Here is a 25,674-nt window from a genome sequence, read left to right on the forward strand (position 1 = left end):
ATAGACCTGGGTTGGAAAGATTCCCTGGAGAAGGAAATGGCAACCCACTCCAGTACTCTTGCCTTGAAAATCCCATGGATGGAGGAGCCTGATGCAGGCTACTATCCATGGGGTTGCAAAGAGTTGGGCACGACTGTGCGACTTCACTTCACTTCATACAAACTCACTGAGCACTAGTTTAGGCCACATGTAACTGACTCCAACATAGAAAAGAGAGACATGCTATAGGATGATACATAATCCCTCAGTCTTTGAGATTAATCAGACTGCTATCTCAAAGAGGACAAAGCCCATCTTAGTCCTGAACACAGTGAAGTATAGTGGAAAGCTCATGGACTTTGGTGTCAGGCCTAACGAAAACAAGTGTTACAAACTAATATTAACAGAATGCCTCCCACGCAGCAGAGCACAGCGCTGGGGACACAAAAGTTTCTAGGCAGATATGACCTGCTCTCAAAGAGCCTACAGTCCTGACCTTGAAAAATTCATAGTCTAGAAGAGAAAGTGACAGACCAGTGGGTCCTTTTGGCACAGTTGGAGAGGCTACTTAATCCATAACCTAGTTTGGGGCAAAAAGGAGGAGTTTCTCAGAATTTTGTTTTTTCTTGCATAAACTGGATCCTTCACAAGAGAGGCTTTCATATGTTATTCATCACAACTTTCAAAATGTTCTTCTTTCTTCTCTCTTCTCTCCTCTCTCCTTTCCCCTTTCTCTTTCACACACATGAATATGTACAAACTGGGGTTTGAATTCAAATTTCTGCTTTCCAGCAGACATATCCTTTGCAAAAAAGTTCAGTTTTCCAGGGCCTTACATGTTCACAGATTTAGATCAATTCCATTTTAAAAACTGAAAAGATATAAAAAATAGATGATGGTGCTTGACAGAAGAGGATAAAACTTTGGAACCAGGTCTACTGAAATGCCAGGTCTGCCATAATTGATTAACAGATTATTTGAATTGTTTGAAAAATAAAAATGAAAGAAGAAGGGGGGAGATAATCTTAAAGGTGACTGTACCTCTTCTCTTTCTCTTCCTAAATAATTTCATCCTAAACTCACAGGGAACAGTGGCAGATTATATTTTCTGCCACTGCAAAATCACTGCAGATAGTGACTGTAGCCACAAAATTAAAAGACATTTGCTCCTGGGAAGAAAAGCTATGACAAACCTAGACATCATATTAAAAAGCAGAGACATCACTTTTGCCAACAAAGATCCATATACTCAAAGCTATGGTTTTTCCAGTAGTTATGTATAGATGTGAGAGTTGGACCATAAAGAAGGCTGAGCACCGAATAACTGATGCTTTTGAACTTTGGTGCTGAATAAGACTCTTGAGAGTCCCTTGGACAGCAAAGAGATCAAATCAGTCAATCAAATACTAAAGGAAATCAACCCTGAATATTCATTGGAAGGACTGATGCTGAAACAAGCTGCAATACTTCAGCTACCTGATGGGAAGAGCCGACTCATGGGAAAAGAACCTGATGCTGAGAAAGACAGAAGGCAGGAGGAGAAAGGAGTGACAGAGGATGAGATGGCTGGATGCATCATCGACTCAACAGACATAAGTTTGAACAAACTCCAGGAGATAGTGAAGGACAGGGAAGCCTGGTGTCCTGCAGTCCATGGAGTTGCAAAGAGTTGGACACAACTGAGCCACTGAAAAACAACAGCAAAACTCATAGGGGGTGCAAAGCAAGGAGGCCTCTCTGCTGGGGTGGCAACACACAATGACGGGTGGCCCAGAGCAGGGTGAGGAGAGCATCCATCCATGGGAGCACCTCCACTCAGGGTGTCAGAGCCCAGGCATCAGAACAGGGAGTGGCCCCAAATATGGGCTCAGAGCTGAATAGTGAGAGGAACACACTGTCCTGGGCAGGGTGGGGAGGAATGTAGAGGGATTGGGGATTAAAATCCAAACAAGACGAGCTGGGCCTCGGAGGACTGTTCAGCATGCAGTTTCAGAACTAAGTATGTCAGAGCCAGAGGAAGGTGAGAAGGAATGTTGAGAGATGCAAGTACATACAGATATACTGAGCAAACAGTAAGTATATTGAGGATACTGGGACTCCGGTTCCTCACTATCGGTGAAGAAAAAAATACAGAAAGAAAGAAAACTTAAATGAACCCTGTAGGGATGAGAAAGAGGTACTGATGTGAACTCATGAGAGAGATACGGAATAAACAGATATAAAGAAATACACATGTAAATGTGCCTATCTCTCTATATGCATATATACATATATTCCCCTGCTCTATCATCTGAGAGGACTGGGAGCAGTAAAACCCCAGCAGCAATAAGCACACCTTGGGCCCAGATCTTGGCTTGTAAACATTTTTCTCCACTAAAAGGAAAAGGGGATTCTTAGAGAAACTGCTGATTCCAAGGCTAGAGTAGGTAAAGTACAAGTTGAGACTGGAACATCTTAGAAAATAATCAAGTTCTCAAGGAATGACAAGGACATGTCAAAAGGATACAGAACAGCTTGAAGGGGCTCACAGTTTGAGTATCAAAATAATAATAGTGATAATTACAAACTATAACCCACTGAATAACACAGGAAACCAGGAGTCTATACTGTCATGAGGAACTAAATGAATACACTGAAAGTCTGAGGAGGAATTTATATACTTTTAAACCTCTTCTCCACAAAATACTTACTAACTACAAAAGAAGTAAGAATAACCTTACAGTAGCAAATCCTTGCAGACACAAGGATTCAAATTACCAAAATGAGCATCATTGGTAAGAGGGCAAATAAAAATCATGAGCTACCAGACAGAACAAAGTGAAAAAAAAACACAGTGTTGCTACTGTGAAATTCTGGTCAAGGTACACACACAACCTGAATTTACTTAATCAATTTGGGCAAACCCAGATTGAAGTGCATTCTACCAAATAACCAGCATGTATTCATCGAAAGGATCCAGGTCCCGATAGTCAAGAAAAAACTGAGGAACTGTTTAAGACTAAAGAAGCCTAAAGAGACACAGCAATAAAATGCAATTGCAAATGATCATTCTGCTATAAAGCACATTATTGGAACCACTGGTGAGACTCGAATAGGGCCTGAGAACTAGACAGCAGTACTGTGCCAATTTCTGATTAAATTGATTAATTAGAAGGATCTATTTAGATGGTTTTGCTATGAAAGAGAACACCCTTGTTTGTAGGGAATACTAAGAAAAATGTAGGGAATCACATCATCAATGCCCTCTCTAGTGATTGTGGAAGAAAAAAAAATTGTACTGACTTTCAACTTCTCTGTAAATGAGACTTTTTTAAAATTAAAATTTTAATTAAAAAAAAGTGAATCAGGAGTGCTAGTGAATCATATTGACTGTCAGTTGTGCCTTGTGAACATCAAATAGAAGGGCTCAGCTTCTAAAGGAATATGCACTGTTGGGGAGAGGACTGAAGGCCCCCAGAGTTTAGGGCCTGACAGGCCTGGATGTACCATGAGTAGGAGTAAGACTCTGAAAGGAAGAATCAAGGTCCTCAGGAAACACAGGGAAAGGAGGTTAAACAGCCAATGGGATATATAGGTTTCAGGAGGCACTCAGAATTGGTGATTTGGGGAACTATTTAGAATCAGGTAAACTTACAGGTGTCATCTGGTCTTCATGATGAAAAAAAAAGTGAGGAATTTTTTATGTAATTAATAAATGAGCATAATGAAAATGATGATGATCCATGAAGTATATTTTGAGTGGAGCATGTAATATGAAGGATAGAAGTGAGTATCAAACCAGAAAGGTTCACTGGGGTTAATAGAAGAAGTCCTAGAATATTAGGTTTAGGTGTCTCCATTTTATTTACATAGTTCAGTTCAGTCACTCAGTCGTGTCCGACTCTTTGCAACCCCATGAATCACAGCACGCCAGGCCTCCCTGTCCATCACCAACTCCCGGAGTTCACTCAGACTCACGTCCATCGAGTCAGTGATGCCATCCAGCCATCTCATCCTCTGTTCTCATCCATCCTTCTCCTCCTGCCCCCAATCCCTCCCAACATCAGAGTCTTTTCCAATGAGTCAACTCTTTGCATGAGGTGGCCAAAGTACTGGAGTTTCAGCTTTAGCATCATTCCTTCCAAAGAAATCCCAGGGCTGATTTCCTTCAGATTGGACTGGTTGGATCTCCCTGCAGTCCAAGGGACTCTCAAGAGTCTTCTCCAACACCACAGTTCAAAAGCATCAATTCTTCGGTGCTCAGCTTTCTTCACAGTCCAAGTAGACAACAGAAAGACATTAAAGGATTTGAAAGCAAAATCCCAGTATGCAGGATAGATTAGGAGAGATTAGATGCAGGAAGATCAGTTGGGAGATTATCGTAATAAGATTATAAAGGCTGAAATAAAGAAAGGAGTAGGAACTGAAGAGCATTCATGAGGCACTAAAATTTGACAGTAATTGTCAACTAAACACATGAAAAGGAAAGAATATTAATAGATAAAGATAATTATGAGTCTTGAAAGTGAGAAAGAGAAACTGAGCTCTGCTGCGAGGAAGAGAACAAAGCTAGTGATCTATATGTCAATGAAAATATCCAACAGGCCACTCAAAATGCAAACCTAGAAGCTGAGACAGGGTCCAAAAAGAAATAAGACATTTGAGTTTCATGTACATGAGATTACTGAAGGGCACAGCATAAGAAGAGAAGATGACTAAAAACAGAATCTTGAGAAATGCCTCGTTAGGAAAAAGAAACCCTTTTTAAAAAATGGTCCAAGGAGGTACAGCAAAGTACCTTATGTCAGACATTTGCCATCTGCCCATCTTCTACTTCCCACCTTCTGTACCCTACCCCCTGCCTTATAGTTGATTCATCTAATGGGAGACCCCAACAAGGGACGAAGAGGGTGGGCAGGGGAGAGGGGGAGGACATTCCTTCCTGCTTCCCAATATACAGCTTCACCTCAGAGTGACAGAGTGGCCCCTGCTCTCTAGAAAGACCTCAGCCTTCTGTACAGCCACCTCTCCAGGTCCCAGGATCTGCTACTTCCTGTAGACCTGCAGATGGCAATGGCTTCCCGCTGCTGCCAGCTCCAAAGCAATGCCCTCTCTCTCATTATTGATAAATTTTCCTTTATTATTTTCCTGCCCACAAATTTATTAAATTCTTCTCGATTAACAATATGAGTATATGATATGTTTCCTGCTGAGACCTTCATGAAGATAGTACCCTTGGGCCTTCCCTTGGGGCTCAGTGGCAATGAATCCACCTGTCAATACAGGAGACACCAGTTTGATCCCTGGTTCAGGAAGATCCCACATGCCTTGGAGAAACTAAGTCTATGCACCACAACTCCTGAGTCTATGTTCTAGAGCCCAGGAACCACAACTACTGAAGTCCAAACACCCTTGAGCCCATGCTCCACAACAAGAGAGGCCACCACAATAAAAAGGCTGTGCACTGCAACTGCAGAGTAGCCCCACTCACTGCAACTAGAGCAAAGCCCGCGCAGCAAAGACACAGCCACAAATAAATACATAAAAAGACAGTGCCCTTATCTTTGCCAGCAATAATTATACACATAATATATTTCAAAGTATTTAACTTCCCCCACTCAAAATCCTACACAACATCTTCCCAACCCAGGGATCGAACCCGGGTCTCCCGCATTGTAGGCAGTCGCTTTTCCATCTGAGCCACCAGGGAAGTCCAGTCTAGGATCTAGTCTAGCTAATTGGTCCATTCTATCTCTGGTCTCCTCTGATGCCTTTGAAGATGTTGGATTCTAAGACATCTGAACTGGGATTCATCCTCACTAGCCCCTGCGGAAGCTGAGCCTCCAAGAAAAAGCAGATGTGAAGACATCAGAAAAGCTCACACCTACAGATCAGGGAGCAGCCTTTCCCCTCCCTGGCAAAAAATGTGTTGTTCCACGTACAGTGGCCCAGCCTTCCTGACCTACTGTTCCTCTCTTTCAAGATGGCCAGTGGCCGGTAAGCATACCTATCTTACCAAAGGATGTGAAGATGGCCAGAAGGGACCAAGGAATGACTCAGCTAAGCTCTTGGCACCAAAAATTAACCTTTCCCTGCTTACCTAACGTAAGTGATGCTGAAGAATGTAGCAAGTCACCAACCACTAGCCTGTCAAAGAGAGTTCTGGCACTGCCACCCCATTGTGGGCTGAAATTGTGGCCTCGAGATTAAGATCTCATTACCATTCAGGATTTAGTGCCCCAGTCAGCTACAACCCAGATTAAAATCAGCCCTCTAGGACCAAGCTAGGCAGGCACATTGGCCCTGGTTTTGCTGCAGTGATGACAACTATCCAAAGGTATTTAAAGAGTGGGATATGGGTGGGGGAAGGGGGAGCTGGGTTAGGGATGCACGAAAACAAAGCCATGGGATTTCTAAAAGTCACACTGAAAAGTGAAAGAATTGCACAGAAAAGACCTGAACATTTGAGCATCAAGTCACATAAGAATGTGCTATGCTGAGGATTTCCCTAGCGGTCCAGTGCTTCTACCACTGGGAGCACAAGTTCAATTCCTGGTCAGGGAATTAAGATCCCAATGCTGCATGGTGCAGTCAAAAAAAAAAGAAGAAGAAGAAGAATGTGCTATTCCTGCAGCAAAGAAGAAACACAGTCCACAGACTATTGTAGAACAGACCTGGTTTGGCAATACTAAGACTTTTCAGTTGCAGAGAAACCAGGAGTGCCTCAATGGCTATCTCTTTGAAGGCCTCGCCTCCTTTCCATGTTCTTTCTAAAACCCCTAGCTCCTAGCTAGGGGATGCTAGGGCAAAAGGAAGAACTGGACACCCTAGAGCCCCAAACCGGCCTTCCCTTCCTGCGTGACAGTACAAAGGCACTAACGGCGGCCTGTGTCCTCCCCCTGTCCACAGCCTGCCAAAGAGAATCCAGTCCGATACTCTACTCAGCTACTCACTCCACCGGCCTCACGATCCAAAAGCCTCTCCTAGTCCACAGTCCCCAGGCTTTCTGTGATGCAGAGTAGAAAGGGGCACAGAAGCACTAGATCTAAGAGACAAGATGGGACCTGAGAGGGGAGAAGGAGAGAAAAGGCTTACTGAAGAGTCCATCTCTGCAATAAAATACTGAGGCTGAAGAGAGTAAGGAAGGTAAAAGGCCTGACTGACTAGGAACAGGAGAGAGAACAAAGGAGGGGGTGAAATATGAGGCACAGCAGCCAAAGGGGACAGCAGAAATGTGCTGGGATTATGAACTGTATCTCCATTAAGAATGACACTACAGAATGAAATTCTTTTCCACTCATTTTTGTTATTGTTGGTGGTGTTCTCTAAAAACACCACCATTCTGGAACTAATCTGTCTGATCTGGCATAAATGGGATTAGAGGTACCAGGCAGAAATTCTGTGCGTACCTTTCTTCCTCCCCACCCATTTCACCTGAGTGGAGCCCACCTGTAAGCACTGTCTCAGAGGGAGCGGTGACAATAAGCCGTCTTACCAGAGAAATGCCCCAGAAATCCATTGATTGAAACTCACAACATCAGCATATTTTGTAATACCAGTCACATTTTCAAAGGAGTAATTTGCAATACACAGCCTATGTGCTAACTTGCTTCAGTCATATCCAACTCTGCCACCCCAAGGACTGTCGCCCACCAGGCTCCTCTGTCCGTGGGATTCTCCAGGCAAGAATGCTGGAATGGGTTGCCATGCCCTCCTCTAGGGGATCTTCCTGACCCAGGGGTCAAACCTGTGTCTCTTACGTCTCCTCTATTGGCAGGCAGGTTCTTTACCATGAGCACCAACTGGAAAGCCCTGAATAAACAGCCTTTACTTGTTCTCTTTTAGGTGGTCTCTGTGTGTTTTCACAAGGGAAGGCAAAACTCTTCACTGCAGAAGTATGGGCTGGGCAAAGTGACTTCCGTTTTAAGAGTACGGTATTTGAAGGAGAGAAGGGAGTCACTTCACAGTGTAGAACTCAAGAAACACTGAACCACCTCAGCCAGGTGAGAAAGGTTAACATTCACGGTGATAAATTAATATCATGTATCCTTGATATGTGAAGAAAGTGGCACTTTACTTCTGTGGTTCTCCCTCCGCAAACCCATGATCCCAGAAAAATCATGAGACACATAGCTGACATATCCCAGTTGGGGGACAGCCTACAAAATTCCTAACCAATGCCTCTCAAAACTATCAAGATTATCAAAACAAAAGCATGAAACATTGTCACAGCCAAAGAGTCTAAGGAGACCTGACAACACTGCAGTGTGGTATACTGGATGGGATCCTGGAACACAGTACAGGAACATTTGGTAAAAACTAAGGAAATACAAGTATGTGAAGTATAGACTTTGGTTAAAAATGATATGTCACAAATGAACTTATCTATGAAAAAGAAACAGACTCCCAGACATAGAGAACAAACCATCAGGAATCGGGGAGTGGGGAAGCGGTGAGCTGGGAGTTGGGAATTAGCAAATGCAAACTACTGTATATATACATACACACAGGCTGCCTGATCAAGGCCACTCTTTAATGTCCTCAACAATGGGTACCAGTGAGAACGGAAGAAGGGACAGTAGTCCTGAACACCAGGTAACATAGCATCTGCCTGGAGCACTCATGGGCAGGAGTGGGCATTAACAGCAGTCATGAGGGGGCACAGGGGCCCTGGTGGACCCTGCGGCCTCAGAATTGTTACTACTTATTCATTCTAACATATCCTCAGTCTGACATTTGTAGGCAAGTATAACCTGAAACATTTAGATTTAAGTTACTTTGTAATCAGGAGCAAGCTAACCTATAAGTAGCAAAGTGAATCCCTTGATATTTTGCAACAGTTTATCACATCATAAGTGGTTTGATTTACCAACACTCATCTTATTTCTAATAGTAATATATGCTACATTAATTTCTCATTAATTTGAGAATTTTATCATCTCATTTTGGATAATCTGCTACATCCTGAGGTAAGAAAACTAGGACAGGTTAAATGTGGGCATACAACGCTGTGTTGCAAACAATAGTTAACTTCTCTGGTGCCTCTAAGAAAAGAGGTGAAAGCAATGTGCCAAGACTGGGAGAGAGCAGTTTTCATCTAAAATCCAAAGTGGAAATAATATCATTTCACAAAGACAAATGGACTTCCTGCCTAGGAGTACATGTGAACTATAACTAAACTATTTAAAACAAAAGCAACTTAAAAGGACTAACACAGTCTAGCTGCTACTGCTACTGCTGCTGCTAAGTCGCTTCAGTCATGTCCAACTCTGTGTGACCCCCAAAGACAGCAGCCCACCAGGCTCTGCCGTCCCTGGGATTCTCCAGGCAAGAACACTGGAATGGGTTGCCATTGCCTTCTCCATTGTGTGAAAGTGAAAAGTGAAAGTGAAGTCACTCAGTCGAGTCCAACTCGTAGTGACCCCATGGACTGCAGCCTACCAGGCTCCTCCATCCATGGGATTTTCTAGGCAAGTGCTAAAAAGAGATTTCTGTAAGCCAAGTATCAAGAGCATTCACATATCAATAGCATATTTTTAATGAAATATAACATTTTATCCAAATAATAAATGATTATAACAAAAGCAGGTAATGTATTAATAAAATACTGTCTTAATGTCAAAATATTTTTATACCTTCTTTGGTTTTTGCAGGTGTTACAAACAGAATTATATACATTAAAAAGCATTTTATATTTTACTTCTAGCTCATGTTTGTTCACTATAAAGTGAGCTAGACATGAGACAATAGATGGTCATTAATGCTCAAGACATGGTAGAGAAAAGCCCTCGCTGTGACCACTACTACAACTCCATTCCCCAGCTAGTCCCAGCCTGCAATCACTGTACTTACTAATATTATTAATATCATGTAAAATTTCTCTTTAGACGAAACAAATCTTTATTTTTTCTTAGCAGTTGGTCAGTTTTCACACAAGCTTTGAATTTCAATCCTCACTAGCCCTAAGAGTAACATGTTCCTTATCTTATATTTTTTAAATATTTGAATTCCTCTTTTCCATCACATATATTCTCATGGTTAAAACTAAAAGTAATTATTTTAAAGAATTATAGTTTCTTTGTTTTTAAAATCTACCAGAAATTGCTGCATTTTCTGTAAGCAAACAATAAAAAAAATTTTTTAACTGTTGGTGTAAAAACCATTTTTAGGAATACTTTTATAGCTAAAACTAATTTATATCTGCATATATTTGTTCAGACTTAATTGATGTTATGTTGTCCTCATTAATGTACTTTCCCTTGAAAAAACTAATTGTTCAAATTATGTGAAAGAAAGAAAATGAATTATTCTTAAGATAATGACTCTCTTCAATTGATTAGATTTGCTATATGATTCTTTTTTCTTTGCATTTCAGGCTTTTACTGAATGATAATGCATATAAAACTTTCAGTTTGGAGAAAAAACAATTGAGAATCAAGTTTCTAATATTTAAAAACTGTGATTTAACTTCTCATACTTCATCTCTCAAATGTAAGGGTGCAATAAAAAACATTCTCATTGCTAAAAGAGCCAAAGAGCTATGGTTTTGCTAAAGAGCTATGGTTTTTCTCTAAACCATAATGTCAAGTACTCTGAGTCTGAACTGAGAAAAGTATAATTTGCTTTATTTTAAATAAAACAAGTCAATGGTAGAGGACAGTATTTCTCTTTCCCTTATAGCAATGTTCAGGGGAAAAGTACAAACTAGATCGCACCAGTCCTTACTATGTGACACTACAGGAAATTTAAATGTATGTCACCAACTGAGTCAAGTGGGTGTAATAAATTGCAAAACACCCCAAGAGCATCATTTTTTAAGTTCTACTAATAATGCCCATTAAACAGCATCTATTGAATAAATGAAAAGATCAATTTGGTAAGGAAGTAAATTTCATTCTCATTTCCAAGAGAAGGAGACTAGAAATTGGAAAAGCTTAACAGAGGGAAGAACTGTAAGCATTCTACTATTACCTACTGCTAATAAAATAGCTGGAAAAGGAAATGGCAACCCACTACAGTATTCTTGCCTGGGAAATCCCATAGACAGAAGTTTGGTGTGCTATAGTTCATGAGGTCACAAAAGAGACGTACACGACTTAGCAACTAAACAACAAAATAAAATAGCATTTTAGAATGGTATTACAGCAGACTTCGAAACAAAACAAAAGCCCAATTCTAGATCATATGTAGATTCAGATTCAAATTGCTTCTTTTTAAAAAAGCCACTTCTTTTTTTAAAGACTTTTCTGCCTCAGAGTTTGTCAACTGTTTTTGCTATTTTAAATTAAGCTTTCTTATTGAAAAGAAAAAAAGTCCTTACTCACTGACCTAAAGATTCCTTTAAAGTTATCTATAGGCTTCCTCAAAATTTCAGAAAGACTAACACTTAACCAAGATCCTTTATTAGATTTGGAAGTCAGCTTATGGAACCAACTTAGAGTTCTACATGAAGTATATTTGTTACTAGAACACCTTCAATTTCTCAAAATTTAGAGGGAAAACAAATATTCCCACAGATAAATTGTGCCTTATTTTGCTGAGAGATCTGGTAGCTACAATTAAACAATGACTCTCTGGCCCCAGCCATAGCTAATATGATGTACTGCTAGAGCTAAATGACCCTGTCAGCTTCTTATTTTAGCACAGCAGATAGTTCAGGAAAGCTTACCATAGTTGAATGACTACTAACTATAACACATGAGCAACTGCCCTGCTCCACTGCAACAAAAACTGAATTTTATTATATATTCCCTCTCTACCAGGAAACTCAAAACCCTTTATAGATAACTTTACAATGACATCTCAAATACAATAAGGAGGTTGGTAGATATTATTTCCTGTTATCAACAAACAGATATTCAATAGTGTGGCTATAAACAATCCAATAATAATTCATTATTCTGCTTAGTGCAATTCTTTGGCATGCTTCCACTTTATATTTTAAATAATTTATTTATAATTCAATTTTAAAAGGTTTCTTTCCATTTACATTTATTACAAAATATTGGCTACATCCCCACTGTTAAGTGATACATCCTTGAGCCTATCTGACACCCAAAGACTTGTGCCTCCCACTCTCTCCTTATGTTACCCCTTCCCCCTTCCCTCTGGTAACCACTAGTTTGTTCTCTGTATGAGCCTGCTTCTTTTTTATTATAATCACTAGTTTGCTGTATTTTTTACGTTCCACATATAAGTGATATAATACAATGTATTTCTTTTCTGACTTATTTCACTTAGCATATTACCTTCCAAGTCCACCCACGCTGTTGCAAATGGCAAAATTTCATTCATTGTATGGCTGAGTAATATTATATTGTATATATATATATATACCACTTCTCTTTATCCATTCATCTGTTGATAGACACTTAGGTTGCTTCCATATCTTAGCAATTGTAAATAATGCTGCTATGAATATTGGGGTACATTATCTTTTAAAATTTTTGTTTATCTATTTAAATTGGAGGCTAATTACTTTACAATATTGTGGTAGTTTTTGCCTTACACTGACACAAATCAGCCACAGGTGCACATGGACAGACCCAGAAGTGGAACTGCTGGGTCATATGGTGGTTCTACTTTTAATTTTTTGGGAAGCCTCCATACTGTTTTCCACAAGGGCTGCACCAACTTAACATTCCTACCAACAATGCAGAAGGGTTCCCTTTTCTCCATCTCCTCACCAACATTTTTTATTTATGTTCTTTCTGATGACAGCCATTCTGACAGGTGTGAGATGATACCTTATTGTGGCTTTCACTCGCGTTTTCCTGATGATTAGTGATGTTGAGCATCTTTTCATGTGCCTGTTGGCCACCTGCATTTCCTCTTTGGAAAAATGTCTAATTTATTATTCTCTAGACTGAGCGACTTCACTTTCACTTTTATGCACTGGAGGAGGAAATGGCAACCCACTCTGGTATTCTTGCCTAGAGAATCCCAGGGACGGGGGAGCCTGGTGGGCTGCCATCTGTGGGGTCGCATAGAGTCGGACATGACTGAAGCGACTTAGCAGCAGCAGCAGAAAGAATATCCAGGATAAGAGAGATCCAACTATATATCTTAACCTGTTATTTCACTGTGAGAGACAAAGCCTAGAGAATAGAAACTTCTAAAGAAACAACCTACTATTAATGCCTTGGACATTAGTTTACAGTCTACAAGGCACTTTCTCATTCATTTTACCATCTCATATGAAGTTGCCTTCCCATTCTGCACCAAGATGGAAAGCCAAATGCAGCTATCTAAGCCACACAAACACTCATAGAATGCCCAGGGTTGTGCCAATTGCAGTGTATTTAAAAAGAATAAACACAACTTAACTTGTGACATTTGGCCAGGTACACACTTTTTGTCAATCCCATTCCAGCCCCACATCTAGACAATCACCAAGCTATCCTAACCAGACTTATACCATAGTAACCCTTCTTTGCTTTAGTGTACTCCTGCTCTGAATTTTTCCATTACTTCCACTTCAGGCATTCACCTCTTCTGAATACACAAGAACACTCTTTTCCCTCCCTTGTCTTCAAACCCTTGCTCCAGTTACCTCATAAGAATCCTTCTATCTCTGAGTTTCATCTGTGAGCCAAATAACAAATCAGTCTTGAGTGCTGAGTATTAGCAATATGCCCGTGAACCAAGATAAAGAAAACCTGAGGTGGTAAAATGAACTAAGAAAAGGACCACTGGTGCCATGGATCTTGGAAAGCCTTAGAACACCCAGAGTCATTTATGCGTTCATCTTTCCATGTATCACCATGAGCAATGACCACATGGTGGAAAGATAAAGGTGAAAAACTCATGGTCCCTTTTCTCAAGCTCTTCTGAGTATAGTCCACAAACAGTCCCTTTCGAAAGTTTCCACCAAGTTCTCATCCTCATTCATAAAGCTGCTTTCCCATCAAAATACATTTTTTAACGGGTTCATCTGTGTTGCTTCCTTTAACAGGACAACTAGTATTATAGCAATACTTGTTCTGTTTGAACATTTTTCATTTCACAGTTACAAAGAGAATATCAACTATATAGCTATTTATATGGGATATAGCCAGACTCGTTGTCTAGCCCAGGGAGTGTAACAACCCATAACAAAGCAAGCAGCACAGAACCTGGCTCATGTAAGGACTCAATAAAGGTTGGCTCCTCACCCCTTCCTAGTTTCACTCAGCAGATTTTCAATCTTATTTTTAAGATGTGACTCCTACCATGCACCATTCTTAATCATAGGAAACAAAATATATCTAGAAGCACAAATGAATAAGGCAGTATATTAGAGGATTTTCATTGTTCAGCACACAAAATAATTGCAGAAGCTAGGAGAAGTATAACTGACATAAGACTGTGTCCAAATAATAACAAGAATAATATAACTTCAATTTTACAGGCATCTGCTGTTCAAAGTGAATGAATAAACAAACCAGTGGATGAATGAATTAACAATGAATGAACACAGTTCAGTCAATGAAATGGACTGGGACCAGGTACATGATATATGGCTGCTAATATTCTTATGTGCTATGCTCAAGGCTCAATGCTAAAGACCTCATTTAGAGCTCAAAATAAAACTATGAAATAGAGATTATTCACTATTCTGTTCTCATATTACAAATGAGGAAAGAGTCTTACAAAGTAATTTGTCCAAGTTTCCCAACAATTGGCAACCTAGAATTTGAACTCAAATCTTCTAAATCCAAAGTTCCTTTCATCTTATCAGAGCTGATATCTCTCTTTCAGATATACAATACTTCATGGAGAAAAAAGTATTTCAGTAAAATTGGCAATAAGGCAAATTTCTGTAATGCTAACACTATGTTCACGCTGGCTTCTCATATAAACTTAGAAATGTTTTCTATGGTTAGAGAAGGGAAATATGCAAATATATGAACTAAATTAATTATGCTTAATTATTTCTAATCACTTCAAATTATGTTTCTATGAAGTTTCATAATCCCTGACAATATTGTTCTTAAGAGTGCCCCAATCAAATATTTCTTCCATTACTCTATCCTTCCATACAGACAAGTATTTTTTCCATGTAGGTAGAACCCCAAGTTCCATCCTTAGAGATAATATGAGGCATTTAGCTCAGCAAATTCCTTTGTTTGAAGTTTCAAGTTATGTTACACAAATTGGCTTCCAAAGCAGTCAATTTTTGGACTCCTAACATTCTTTGTATAGATTTACTCTACAATAGGTCTTCACTGGTGGTCCAGTGGTTAAGACTCTGTGCTCCCACTGCAGTGGGCACAGGTTTGATGCCTAGTCAAGGAAGTTCTGTATGCTGCGCATCACAGCCATACTTTACAATATGGACCAGAATAACCTTCTTTAAACTCTGCCCCTAAGAAAATGGATCAAAATGAATTAAAATTTTGGAACTTCATAAATATTTCAAGGTAATCTTTATAACTTAGAGTCAGTAAACACAATTCTAAATCTTATAAGAAATTACCACATATATTCCAAAATCATTTCCTAAAGGACAGTGTTACTTCTGAGTCACCACAACCAACTGACATTGATTTTCATCCATTCAGCAAATACATACTAAGCATATGTTAGGTCCAAACACTCACTGTTCAAGATCCTGAGGACCCACAAGAAGGCAGACAAATCATAACAACGAATGAGGTCCCTATTCTCACGGAGTTTACAATCACATGGAGGAAAACTATGAGAATGCAATAAACAAGAACTACTGCAAACAGGGCTAAGTAATATACAGAGAACCCAAATCTGGTGACATTTATAGTGACTGGTCACTGTGGATTGGATCATCAGGGAAAACCTCTGAAAAGAAGTGAATTTAAGCAAAGGTGTGAATAGTATAAACATGACTGCATAAAAATCAAGTGGGAAAACATTACAGATTGAGGACACAGCTAGTGCAAAGGCCACAAGGCAAGAACAAGCAAAGCAAGTTTAAGAATGAAGACAGTGACCTGAAGAAAGTGGCAAAGTTCAGACAGGAGGGGTAGGAAGGGGTCATGTCATCAGATTTTGTAAGCCAGGATAACATATTTTGATTTTAAGTGAAATGGAAAGCCACTGAAGGAAGCCACATATAAGCTGGACTTGTATTTACTAAGAATTAGAATTCCCTGGTGGCTCAAATGGTAAAGAATCTGCCTGCAACACAGGAGCTGCTGTGGCTGCTAAGCTGCTTCAGTTGTGTCCAACACAGTGTGACCCCACAGACAGCAGCCCAACAGGCTCCCCCGTCCCTGGGATTCTCCAGGCAAGAACACTGGAGTGGGTTGCCATTTCCTTCTCCAATGCATGAAAGTGAAAAGAGAAAGTGAAGTGCTCAGTCATGTCTGACCCTCAGCAACCCCATGGACTTCAGCCTACCAGGCTCCTCTGCCATGGGATTTTCAGGGCAAGAGTACTGGGGTGGGTTGCCATTGTCTTCTCCAGCAATACAGGAGACCCAGGTTCAATCTCTGGGTCGGGAAGATCCCCTGAAGGGAATGGCTACCCACTCCAGTATTCTTGCCTGGAGAATCCCATGGACAGAGGAGCCTGGCAGGCTACAATCCATGGATCAAAAAGAGTTGGACACGACTGAGTGACTAACTCTTTCTTTCAAGTCCGTGTATTTGCTTGGTTATAGACTCTGCACTCAATGAAAATTATCCCAAGGCACTGAAGCAGAGTTCTGGAGCTAGAAAGGATCTTAAGGAATAAAAGTAAAGTCGCTCAGTAGCGTCTGGCTCTGCGACCCCATGGACTGAAGCCTACTACCAGTCTCCTCCATCCACGGAATTTTCCAGGCAAGAGTACTGGAGTGGGTTGCCATTTCCTTCTCCAAAGCTATCATTAAACATATACAGAAACTAAGAGTCTAAAAAAAAAAAAAAAACAGAAAAGCATCATTCAGATTGCTTCATTACGACTGAGAGAAATGTCTCCAAAAGTAAAGGCAACTCAGATGTCTGGGATCTATCCTCAACTCAAAGCTGACAACCATAAAATTGTCCTTTTATGTGTTCATAAATTGGACCATCATGGATTAGATACGTATGACTCACCATGGAATTTCTTAAATTTTTGTGACAGTTTCTGACTTCTATCTAAAGCTGAAAACTTAAGTAAGGTACATAGCCAGTAATGTGTTTGATCAATTCCATTGTTCTAATCCCAACTCACTGAGTACACCACAGCTTGGAGACTGATTCAGGAGGTGAATAGTAAGGAACCACTACGTGCAAGGAAGTACAGTGGAAAATGAAGAACCAGAGTCTAGCAGTCTAGTATGTATACGGAAAGAGAGACACATTTATACAAACACTGAAACATACTGGATTGGCCAAAAAGTTTGTTTGGGTATTATTATAATACCTTATGGAAAAACCTGAAAGAAATATTTGGCCAACAAAATATATGAAACATACACAACCATAATTAATACAAGGTAAAAACTTTCCAAATGCCTCTCAGATAATGTACAGTGAAAACTGGAGGAAGTATCACATTCAGTTGAGAGAATCAGAAGGCAGCATTCAAGCTAGTCCTTGAAACATGGATGGGATCTACAGGTGGGAAAAAACATTTTAGACAACAGGTACATCAGGGGCAAAAAACCTAAGTTAACTACAACAAGGCCCTCATGATAAGAAATCCAGAGTGTTAATTAAGTTTAGAGCAACTATTTCCAATACGAAAATATTTAAATCTGAACTGCGCCTAAAGCTATGTATATTTCTACTCAGTAATGTAAGAGTTTTGCATCTGTATTTATCATCTTAACACCAAAAAAGAGTTCTATGACAAAAACAATCAAACTTAGGTTAGACTATTATATTTGCTTTCCAAAGGGAATACGGTGAAGATCGCTCAGTCATGTCCAACTCTTTGCGACCCCATGGACTGTAGCCTACCAGGCTCCTCTGTCCATGGGATTTTCCAGGCAAGAGTACTGGAGTAGACTGCCATTTCCTTCTCCAGGGAACTTCCCAACCCAGGGATCGAACCCGGGTCTCCCATACTGTAGACAGACGCTTAAACGTCTGAGTCAAGGAATACAATAGAATTTAAAAGATCTTTGAAAACTTGTTTTCCAGGAAACAGAAAAAGAACTGGAAAATCACTTAAGCTTCTTGGTACAAAAATGTCGAAAGATATACATTTAAGAAAGGTGCAAAGTGTTTCAAATTCAGCATCTAAAAACCTCAGAACAAGGGAAGATGAGAATGTGCTGTCACCACCACAATATATAGCAAGTTACAGGGCTATTTTTTAAACATTAATCTATGCTATTGCTTTTTCTCAAATAACGGACTGCATGACTGCTCCTAACTACAATTAATGTTCTGCCCTTTTGGAAAAGCATTGCTTTAGGATAATTAATTCACTTGAAAACTGACAGGTAACAATATAATTTAGGGTTTTCAAAAATCTTATTAAAAGTTCATTATACTTTCAATAAATCATAGAACTACTTTAACATTCTTCTATCCAACTCAAGGCAGAACGTCACAAATGAATTTCAAAGCTAACCACTGTGTTCCTAATATGTTTGTTTTCTCCTTTGTCTTTCCTAAAATTCATTTTTCATTGTACGATTTAAATTTTAAAACTCCAAACAAACAAAAGTCAGAACCACATGACTTCACAGGTGAATTCAATCAAACATTTAGAGAAGAGTTAACACCTGTTCTCCTCAAACTCTTCCAAAATAACTGCAGAGTAAGGAACACTTCCAAACTCATTCTATGACCAACATCACCCTGACACCAAAACCATACAAAAATATCACAAAAAAAGGAAATTACAGGCCAATATCACAGATGAATATAGACACAAAAATCCTCAACAAAATACTAACAAACTGAATCCAACAATACATTAAAAGGATCACACACCATGATCAAGTGGAATTTATCCCACGGATACAAGGATTTTTCAATATCTACAAATCAACCAGTGGTGTCAGCTTGCCTAAGGAAGGAGGCCTAGGCCACCCACAGCTTCCTAAAAGCGGCTCTAGCTTCTGCTGCCTCTTCGGGGACACATACCTTCATCATCACAAGAAAAGCAACCACCACAGGGCCTAGGAACAGCAAAATGAGTCCCTCTAGAACCCATTTAGATCTCGCTGGGAGGACAAGTTCCACATAGGAGGGGACTTTTCCCTTCACCTTCTCACAGAAGTAGCAGAGAGAGATGAGTCTCTGTGCGCTTCTCTTTTACCTTCCTTTATGACTAAAACTACATAAAACTACAAATGAAAACAGAAGTCCAGCATCACTGGGATAAATGGTCTCAGGTTCCATCATGTGTCTAATGAGATTCAGTGCAGATGGCCTTTTCATCTTCATATTTTCTCTATCTCTATTAGCCTAAGTGAGTTAACGATGCTAATACAAATTAACAAAGGAGTTTGAGAAAAAGATTTAATGTTGGGAGAGGACCTAACAATTTTATTCCTTAAAATTTTTGCATTTTCCCAATTTTGCTCCTTGCCTGTTGTGTATAAAACATTGGTTTGTGGCACTTATGGGCACATGCACACAAATACGCTCACAGACGATTATTTAAACTACTTTAAGAAAAAGGCAAAGGAAGAAGGGGCAGTAGGAGATGAGATGATTAGATAGCATCACCAACTCGATGGACATGAATTGAGCCAACTCTGGGAGATAGTGGAGGACAAAGGAGCCTGGCGTGCTAAAGTCTATGGGGTCTCAACTTAGTGACTGAACAACAACAAAGAAAATGTAGTATTACAAATGAGTATTACAAGTATTACAAAGACCCTCATGCTCGGAAAGACTGAAGGCAGGAGGAAAAGGGGACGACAGAGGATGAGATGGTGGGATGGCATCACTGACTTGATAGACACGAGTTTAATCAGGTTCCAGCAGTTGAAGATGGACAGGGAAGCCTGGTGTGCTGCAGTCCATGGGGTCGCAAAGAGCTGGACAGACTGAATAACTGAACTGAACAAATGTGTGTTCTGAAATAAAAAATTTAAATGTGCATTAAATGAGAAAGGTTCACATTTTTTAAGCCTCAAAATGAATTCTTTGGGAGAAAAAGAATCAAACCACTTACCAACAAATATAAGATTTCATTGCCATATATATTCAAGCAACTTCTTAAAATAACAAAACTTTGGGACTAGAACTTATCTTAGAGATATATTTGCCACAAGCAAGGAGCCAGTATTGTAATGAGCAGCCACTCATAATAGATGAAAAGCCAGAAAGCCATTATCACTAGGAAAACTGAATCCAAGGGCTGAACAGCTCCTATCCATTTGGCAACATGATTCTACAACGCAGATTCCACGGGGCAGCCCAGGAATAACATCCCAAGGGATATTACAAAACAAATATAAATATGAACATGAGTTCAAGTTAAAGTAATCAAGATTTCCATTTAAAAGCACAAGTACGTAACAAAATGTGTACATTACCTCGTGTTCTAAAAATTATTTTAGTGTAGTTAACAACACACAGGAAAATGCATTTCCAGACTCTGACTCTCTGATTATGTAAATCACACACTAAGCAGAATGCATATATATTCAGTTAAGACTGAAAGGATTTCCCAAATTACTGTCAACTTTAAAAAAAGAAAAAGAGTTTTCTAACGATTCCCACAAGTATTTCCAGACTTCAAGAACTATAGCCCTTCCTGCAAAATATACTTTGGGTTCTTGATTTGTCTCTGGGGTGTTACTGCTGGTGTCTGTTTTCTTTGTGGTTGTTTTTTAATGATTCAGTTGGCTGGTTGCAAGTTTAAGATCCTGTTCTAATTACCTTGGGCACTTACAACCGTGGATACAAGACCTGCGGGGCTCCCTTCTTAGCATGTGGAGCTTTATCTAAGATCCTGAACATGACTAGTTACCAAAGCCTTATGCAAACGGGGACAAGGAGAGAGACAAGGGCTGAGATCATTAAAAATCATCATAAATTCCAGATTTCCTGTCTCTCCTTTTGTCCCTGTGACATTCCCTCTGGTAACCTGACACGTCATCTATAGCCCTGATGGTACCTTCGAGAATCTCTCTCCCGTCTATAAGAGAGTGACGCCGCTATCCCCGCAACTCGAAACTCTGCGGGGGGGGGTGTCAAATCTCGGCAATGCGGGGTCGACTCCTTCGGGGGGCTTCGCTGATGGGTAGCACCCTCACGGGGGCGCCCGCGACCCGCGGAGTCGCGCGGGTGTCGGGAGGGACACCTCGTCCGACTACACTTCGGATGTCCGGCACTGGCGGCAGACAGCGTGTGAGGACGGACACGGTCCAACTCTGAGGAGCCCTCGGGGTTCACACGCAGACAGCCGAGGGGGCGTCCGCGGGGAGTCCCTCGCTCCCGACCTCCGTACCCTCAGTCGCCCGCCGACAAGCACCTCAGGCGGAGGAGCGGTAACCTCCTGGCTCGGGCCGCCTCACGGCGTGGCGCCTCCTCCACAGGGTCACTGGGCCGCGGGGCCGGGAAGGCCGCCGGCCGCCCTCGCACGTCCAGTCGACCCCGCCGCCCGGGCCCCCAGGCTAAGGCGCCGAGCCCTCGCCTGCTGGCCGCGGGCGTCCGGTGCGCGGGCGCCGGCGCGTCCCCGAGCGCGCGCCCCGCCACCCCCGCCAGTCGCGGCCCCGCGCGAGTTGCACTAACTTTCCGGGGCGGGGGAAGGGCGAGCGCCGCGGGCCCGGCTGCCCGGGCCTTACCTGTGCTCAAGTTGTCGTTGATTTTCAAGGGCACCCGCAGGATGTAGACCAGGAAGAGGACGATGAAGAACCATACGGTCCAGAGATAAGTCCAAGACCAAACTATGCAGGACTTGAGCTGCTCCAGAAAGCCCGTGCCCGCTTCAGCCATTTTTCGGCGCTGCTCTCTGCTGCCGCGGCTCTCGGTGTCTGCCGGGATGATTCACCGGCCCGGAGGCGCCGCTCGCGCCGCCGCCGCCGCCGAGGCCCGGGCGCCCCCGGAGGCCGCCCGGGACTCGGGCGCGGCGGGAAATCGCGCGCGGGCCTCGGGCGCCTGGCCTTTCTTTCCCAGCCTTATTACTAACTCTCTGAAGGCCCCTACAAGTGGCTTTCGTGGAAGGATCACGTGGCTCCTGCCCTTCACGTTCTGATGCCATTTATATTATGCTAATATTTAGAAAGAAAAGCCAAGTGGCCTACTGAGGGAAACCCTTGACATGTTCACGGTAACTGACTTATGCTGAGGGCTTCCTATTATGTTTGTACAATCTCACCTAATCTTCAACAATCCCCATTATATAGATAAGGGAAACTGAGGCACAAAGTGGTTGAGCAATTTACCTTCAGCTGGAGCCAAAATTCATTGGCAGCATGATGAATGCTAGTGCCCGAGGTCTTAAAACCAATGCTCTACTCCTTTCTCTCAGAATTTAGATTCAGAGGGATGAATAAATCCGGAGCACTCAGAAAAAAATAGATGTAATCCTGTCACCGATTAATAGGCCTGAAAATAAATCATTCTGTTAAACGAGATTTGGGTTGCATGCTATTTACCTTTGTTTTGCCTTCCCTAAAGCCATACCGGGGGTTTTGAAAGAAATCTTCACAAAAAGAGTGTTTATCTTCGAATTTCGGGGGCGATGACAGTTCAAAAAACTCTCAACCTGTTTTTAATATATAACAGTTTTCTGGGATAATTTTGGCTTACTCTGAATTGGCTACTTTATTTTTTTAATTAATTTATTTTACTTTACAGTATTGTATTGGTTTTGCCATACGTTGACTTGAATCCGTCATGAGTGTACATGTGTTCCCCATCCTGAACCCCCCTCCCAAACCCCTCCCCATCCCATCCCTCTGGGTCATCCCAGTGCACCAGCCCCAAGCATCCTGTATCATGCATCAAACCTGGACTGGCGATTCGTTTCACATATGATATTTTACATGTTTCAGTGCCATTTTCCCATATCATCCTTCCCTCGCCTGCTCCCACAGAGTCCAAAAGACTGTTCTATACATCTGTGTCTCTTTTGCTGTCTCGCATACAGGCTTATCGTTAGCTTTTTTCTAAATTCCATATATATGCGTTAGTATACTGTATTGGTCGGAGAAGGCAATGGCACCCCACTCCAGTACTCTTGCCTGGAAAATCCCATGGATGGAGGAGCCTGGTGGGCTACAGTCCATGGGGTCGCTAAGAGTCGGACATGACTGAGCGACTTCACTTTCACTTTTTCACTTTCATGCATTGGAGAAGGAAATGGCAACCCACCCCAGTGTTCTTGCCTGGAGAATCCCAGGGGCAGGAGAGCCTGGTGGGCTGATGTCTATGGGGTCACACAGAGTCAGACACGACTGAAGTGACTTAGCAGTAGTAGTAGCAGCATACTGTATTGGTGTTTTGCTTTCTGACTTACTTCACTCTGTATAATAGACTCCAGTTTCATCCACCTCATTAGAACTGATTCAAATGCATTCTTTTTAATGGCTGAGTAATACTCCATTGTGTATGTGTACCACAGCTTTCTTATCCATTCGTCTGCTGATGGACATCTAGGTTGCTTCCATGTCCTGGCTATTATAAACAGTGCTGCGATGAACATTGGAGTACACGTGTCTCTTTCAATTCTGGTTTCCTCAGTGTGTTTGTCCAGCAGTGGGATTGCTGGGTCATAAGGCAGTTCTATTTCCAGTTTTTTAAGGAATCTCCACACTGTTCTCCATAGTGGCTGTACTAGTTTGTGTTCCCACCAACAGTGTAAGAGTGTTCCCTTTTCTCCACACCCTCTCCAGCATTTATTGCTTGTAGACTTTTGGATAGCAGTTAATTGGCTACTTTAAACAATAATTATAAACTTTTTTTAATCTGTACTGAGTACAATGTTGTCTTCACCAAATAAAATTTTCTTGTCTTTCTGTCCATAAATAATTTCACTTTCTATGTATTGGATGGTAATGATGCAGTTGAGGTAATCCACAGCCAAGACATTTTTGGAATTAGCATTCAGCAGAATATTTTATTATAAATTTTGTTTTGCTTACTTGTCATTTCCTCCATAATAAAACAAGCTCCTTTAACTTTTTGCATGTATTTTACATATTATGGCTTACATAATACAACTACTTTTACATTTTCACTAATTCCAAGCCTCAATTCCAGCTACTGGTATCTCCAATACATTTGATCTACTAAAGCAGTGAGATACTGGAAAGGATAAGAGAAAATGATACACCAGTACCGTTTTATAGATATTTATTGCAGCATTTTGGAGAAGGCAATGGCACCCCACTCCAGTACTCTTGCCTGGAAAATCCCTTGGACAGAGGAGCCTGGTGGGCTACAATCCATGGGGTCGCTAGGAGTCGGACATGATTGAGCGACTTCACTTTCACTTTTCACTTTCATGCATTGGAGAAGGAAATGGCAGCCCACTCCAGTGTTCTTGCCTGAAGAATCCCAGGGACGGGGGAGCCTGGTGGGCTGCCATCTGTGGGGTCACACAGAGTCCGACACAACTGAATCGACTTAGCAGCAGCAGCATTGCAGCATTTACAAAACAATTTTTTATCTAACAATGGTGCCTGGATTCTCAGTAGAATAAAACATGAGAGCATGAAACATCTATTTTATGTGATGATTAAGTAACCCACCATATTCCCTGCAATAGGATTATTTAATTTAAGTGAATATCCTGGAGTCTGGCTTTTTGCTGTCAATGAACCTCAGCAATATACGTAAATATGACTCAGTTGAAATAGTTGTCTGACTGTCTGCTAGGCACTCCTGGAGGGTCAGTCTGTCTTACTCATCATTGCCTCTCCCTGGTGTGCAGCCAGAGATGGGGATTGGAGTTGGAGACGTGTCTTTATGGTTGGATGCAGAATTGACTGAGAACAAGACCTCTTGGGAACTGCAGCTGCTTCAGTATGGCTGGAATGCAGGCTCTACACAGAACAGTGTCAAAATGGATAAAGCTGGAGAGTGTCTGAATGTGAAGGGCCTTGTAGAAATGCTCAGGTGTTCACAGTTATTTGACATTGCACACACTAATCCAAATGACCAAGATTTATGTAAGTGGCAATTACACACCAAAGAGGTAGAGTTGACATAACTTGGTTACTGATAGGATAGGCAGGGAAAGAATAAAGAGTGAAGGGTGGCTATTGAGTGGGATCGTTCATGAAATAGTGACACCCCAGATATGTCCCTTAATTGGTTGATCATCTCTCAGTGGGCTGGCACACAGTCACCCCAAGCTCATCATATCCAAAAGTGAACTAATTACTTCCTCACCATCAACTTACCCTTCTAAAATTCCATCAGGGGATGGGTGTCACCCTCCCAGCTCGCTAATTCAGGACTCTGAGGATCACATCATCTAGACTCCTCCCCCTCCCTCACCTCCTTTCCTCTTCACATTCAACTGGGGGCATCAATACGTCAAGGTATGTGTCAGATACGTCGCTTTTCTCTCTTCCCCTTCAATAGCTTTTAGTTTCTCCAGTCTGATCATCTCTCACAGAGAACAAGTCAGTTGGGCTCCTTGACTCGTTTCCCCACCAGCAGAACAACCACCACCACCTGCCCTCACCACCCCCTGAATCCACCTTCTTCCACATTTCCTTAACAGAGTTACCTCGAAAGCACAAACCTGAGGTTCCTTCCGCTCCAGTCCTAAAGGATAAACTGTAGATAGTACACAAGACCTTTTGTAGGGCACTCCTATCAACCTGTTTAGCCTCATATCCCACCCTAAACACTTCTTACCACCAGCATT

The 25,674-nt window shown here is 41.5% G+C and overlaps 1 protein-coding gene across 6 annotated transcripts in view; it reads right to left on the reverse strand.

Annotated features, from left to right (window-relative positions):
* The window catches only part of ST7 (suppression of tumorigenicity 7), a 268,621-nt gene extending 246,661 nt beyond the window's left edge, over positions 1-21,960 (reverse strand). The window contains exons 1-2 of one of the 6 annotated variants that reach the window (XM_070787795.1): positions 21,638-21,765; positions 19,797-19,921 (exon numbers count right to left, since the gene is read on the reverse strand). In XM_070787795.1, coding sequence (XP_070643896.1) covers position 19,797 — 1 coding nt within the window. In that variant the 5' untranslated portion in view covers positions 19,798-19,921; positions 21,638-21,765. Of the gene's footprint in view, positions 1-19,796; positions 19,922-21,324; positions 21,488-21,637 lie in introns of those variants that run through there. The other 5 variants (XM_019958716.2, XM_019958718.2, XM_019958714.2 and 2 more) reach the window with 5 other exon arrangements.
* Positions 21,961-25,674: the final 3,714 nt, after the last annotated feature.

The sequence above is a fragment of the Bos indicus genome, chromosome 4 (genome assembly GCF_029378745.1).
Source record: "Bos indicus isolate NIAB-ARS_2022 breed Sahiwal x Tharparkar chromosome 4, NIAB-ARS_B.indTharparkar_mat_pri_1.0, whole genome shotgun sequence".
In the NCBI taxonomy this organism is placed as follows: domain Eukaryota; kingdom Metazoa; phylum Chordata; class Mammalia; order Artiodactyla; family Bovidae; genus Bos; species Bos indicus.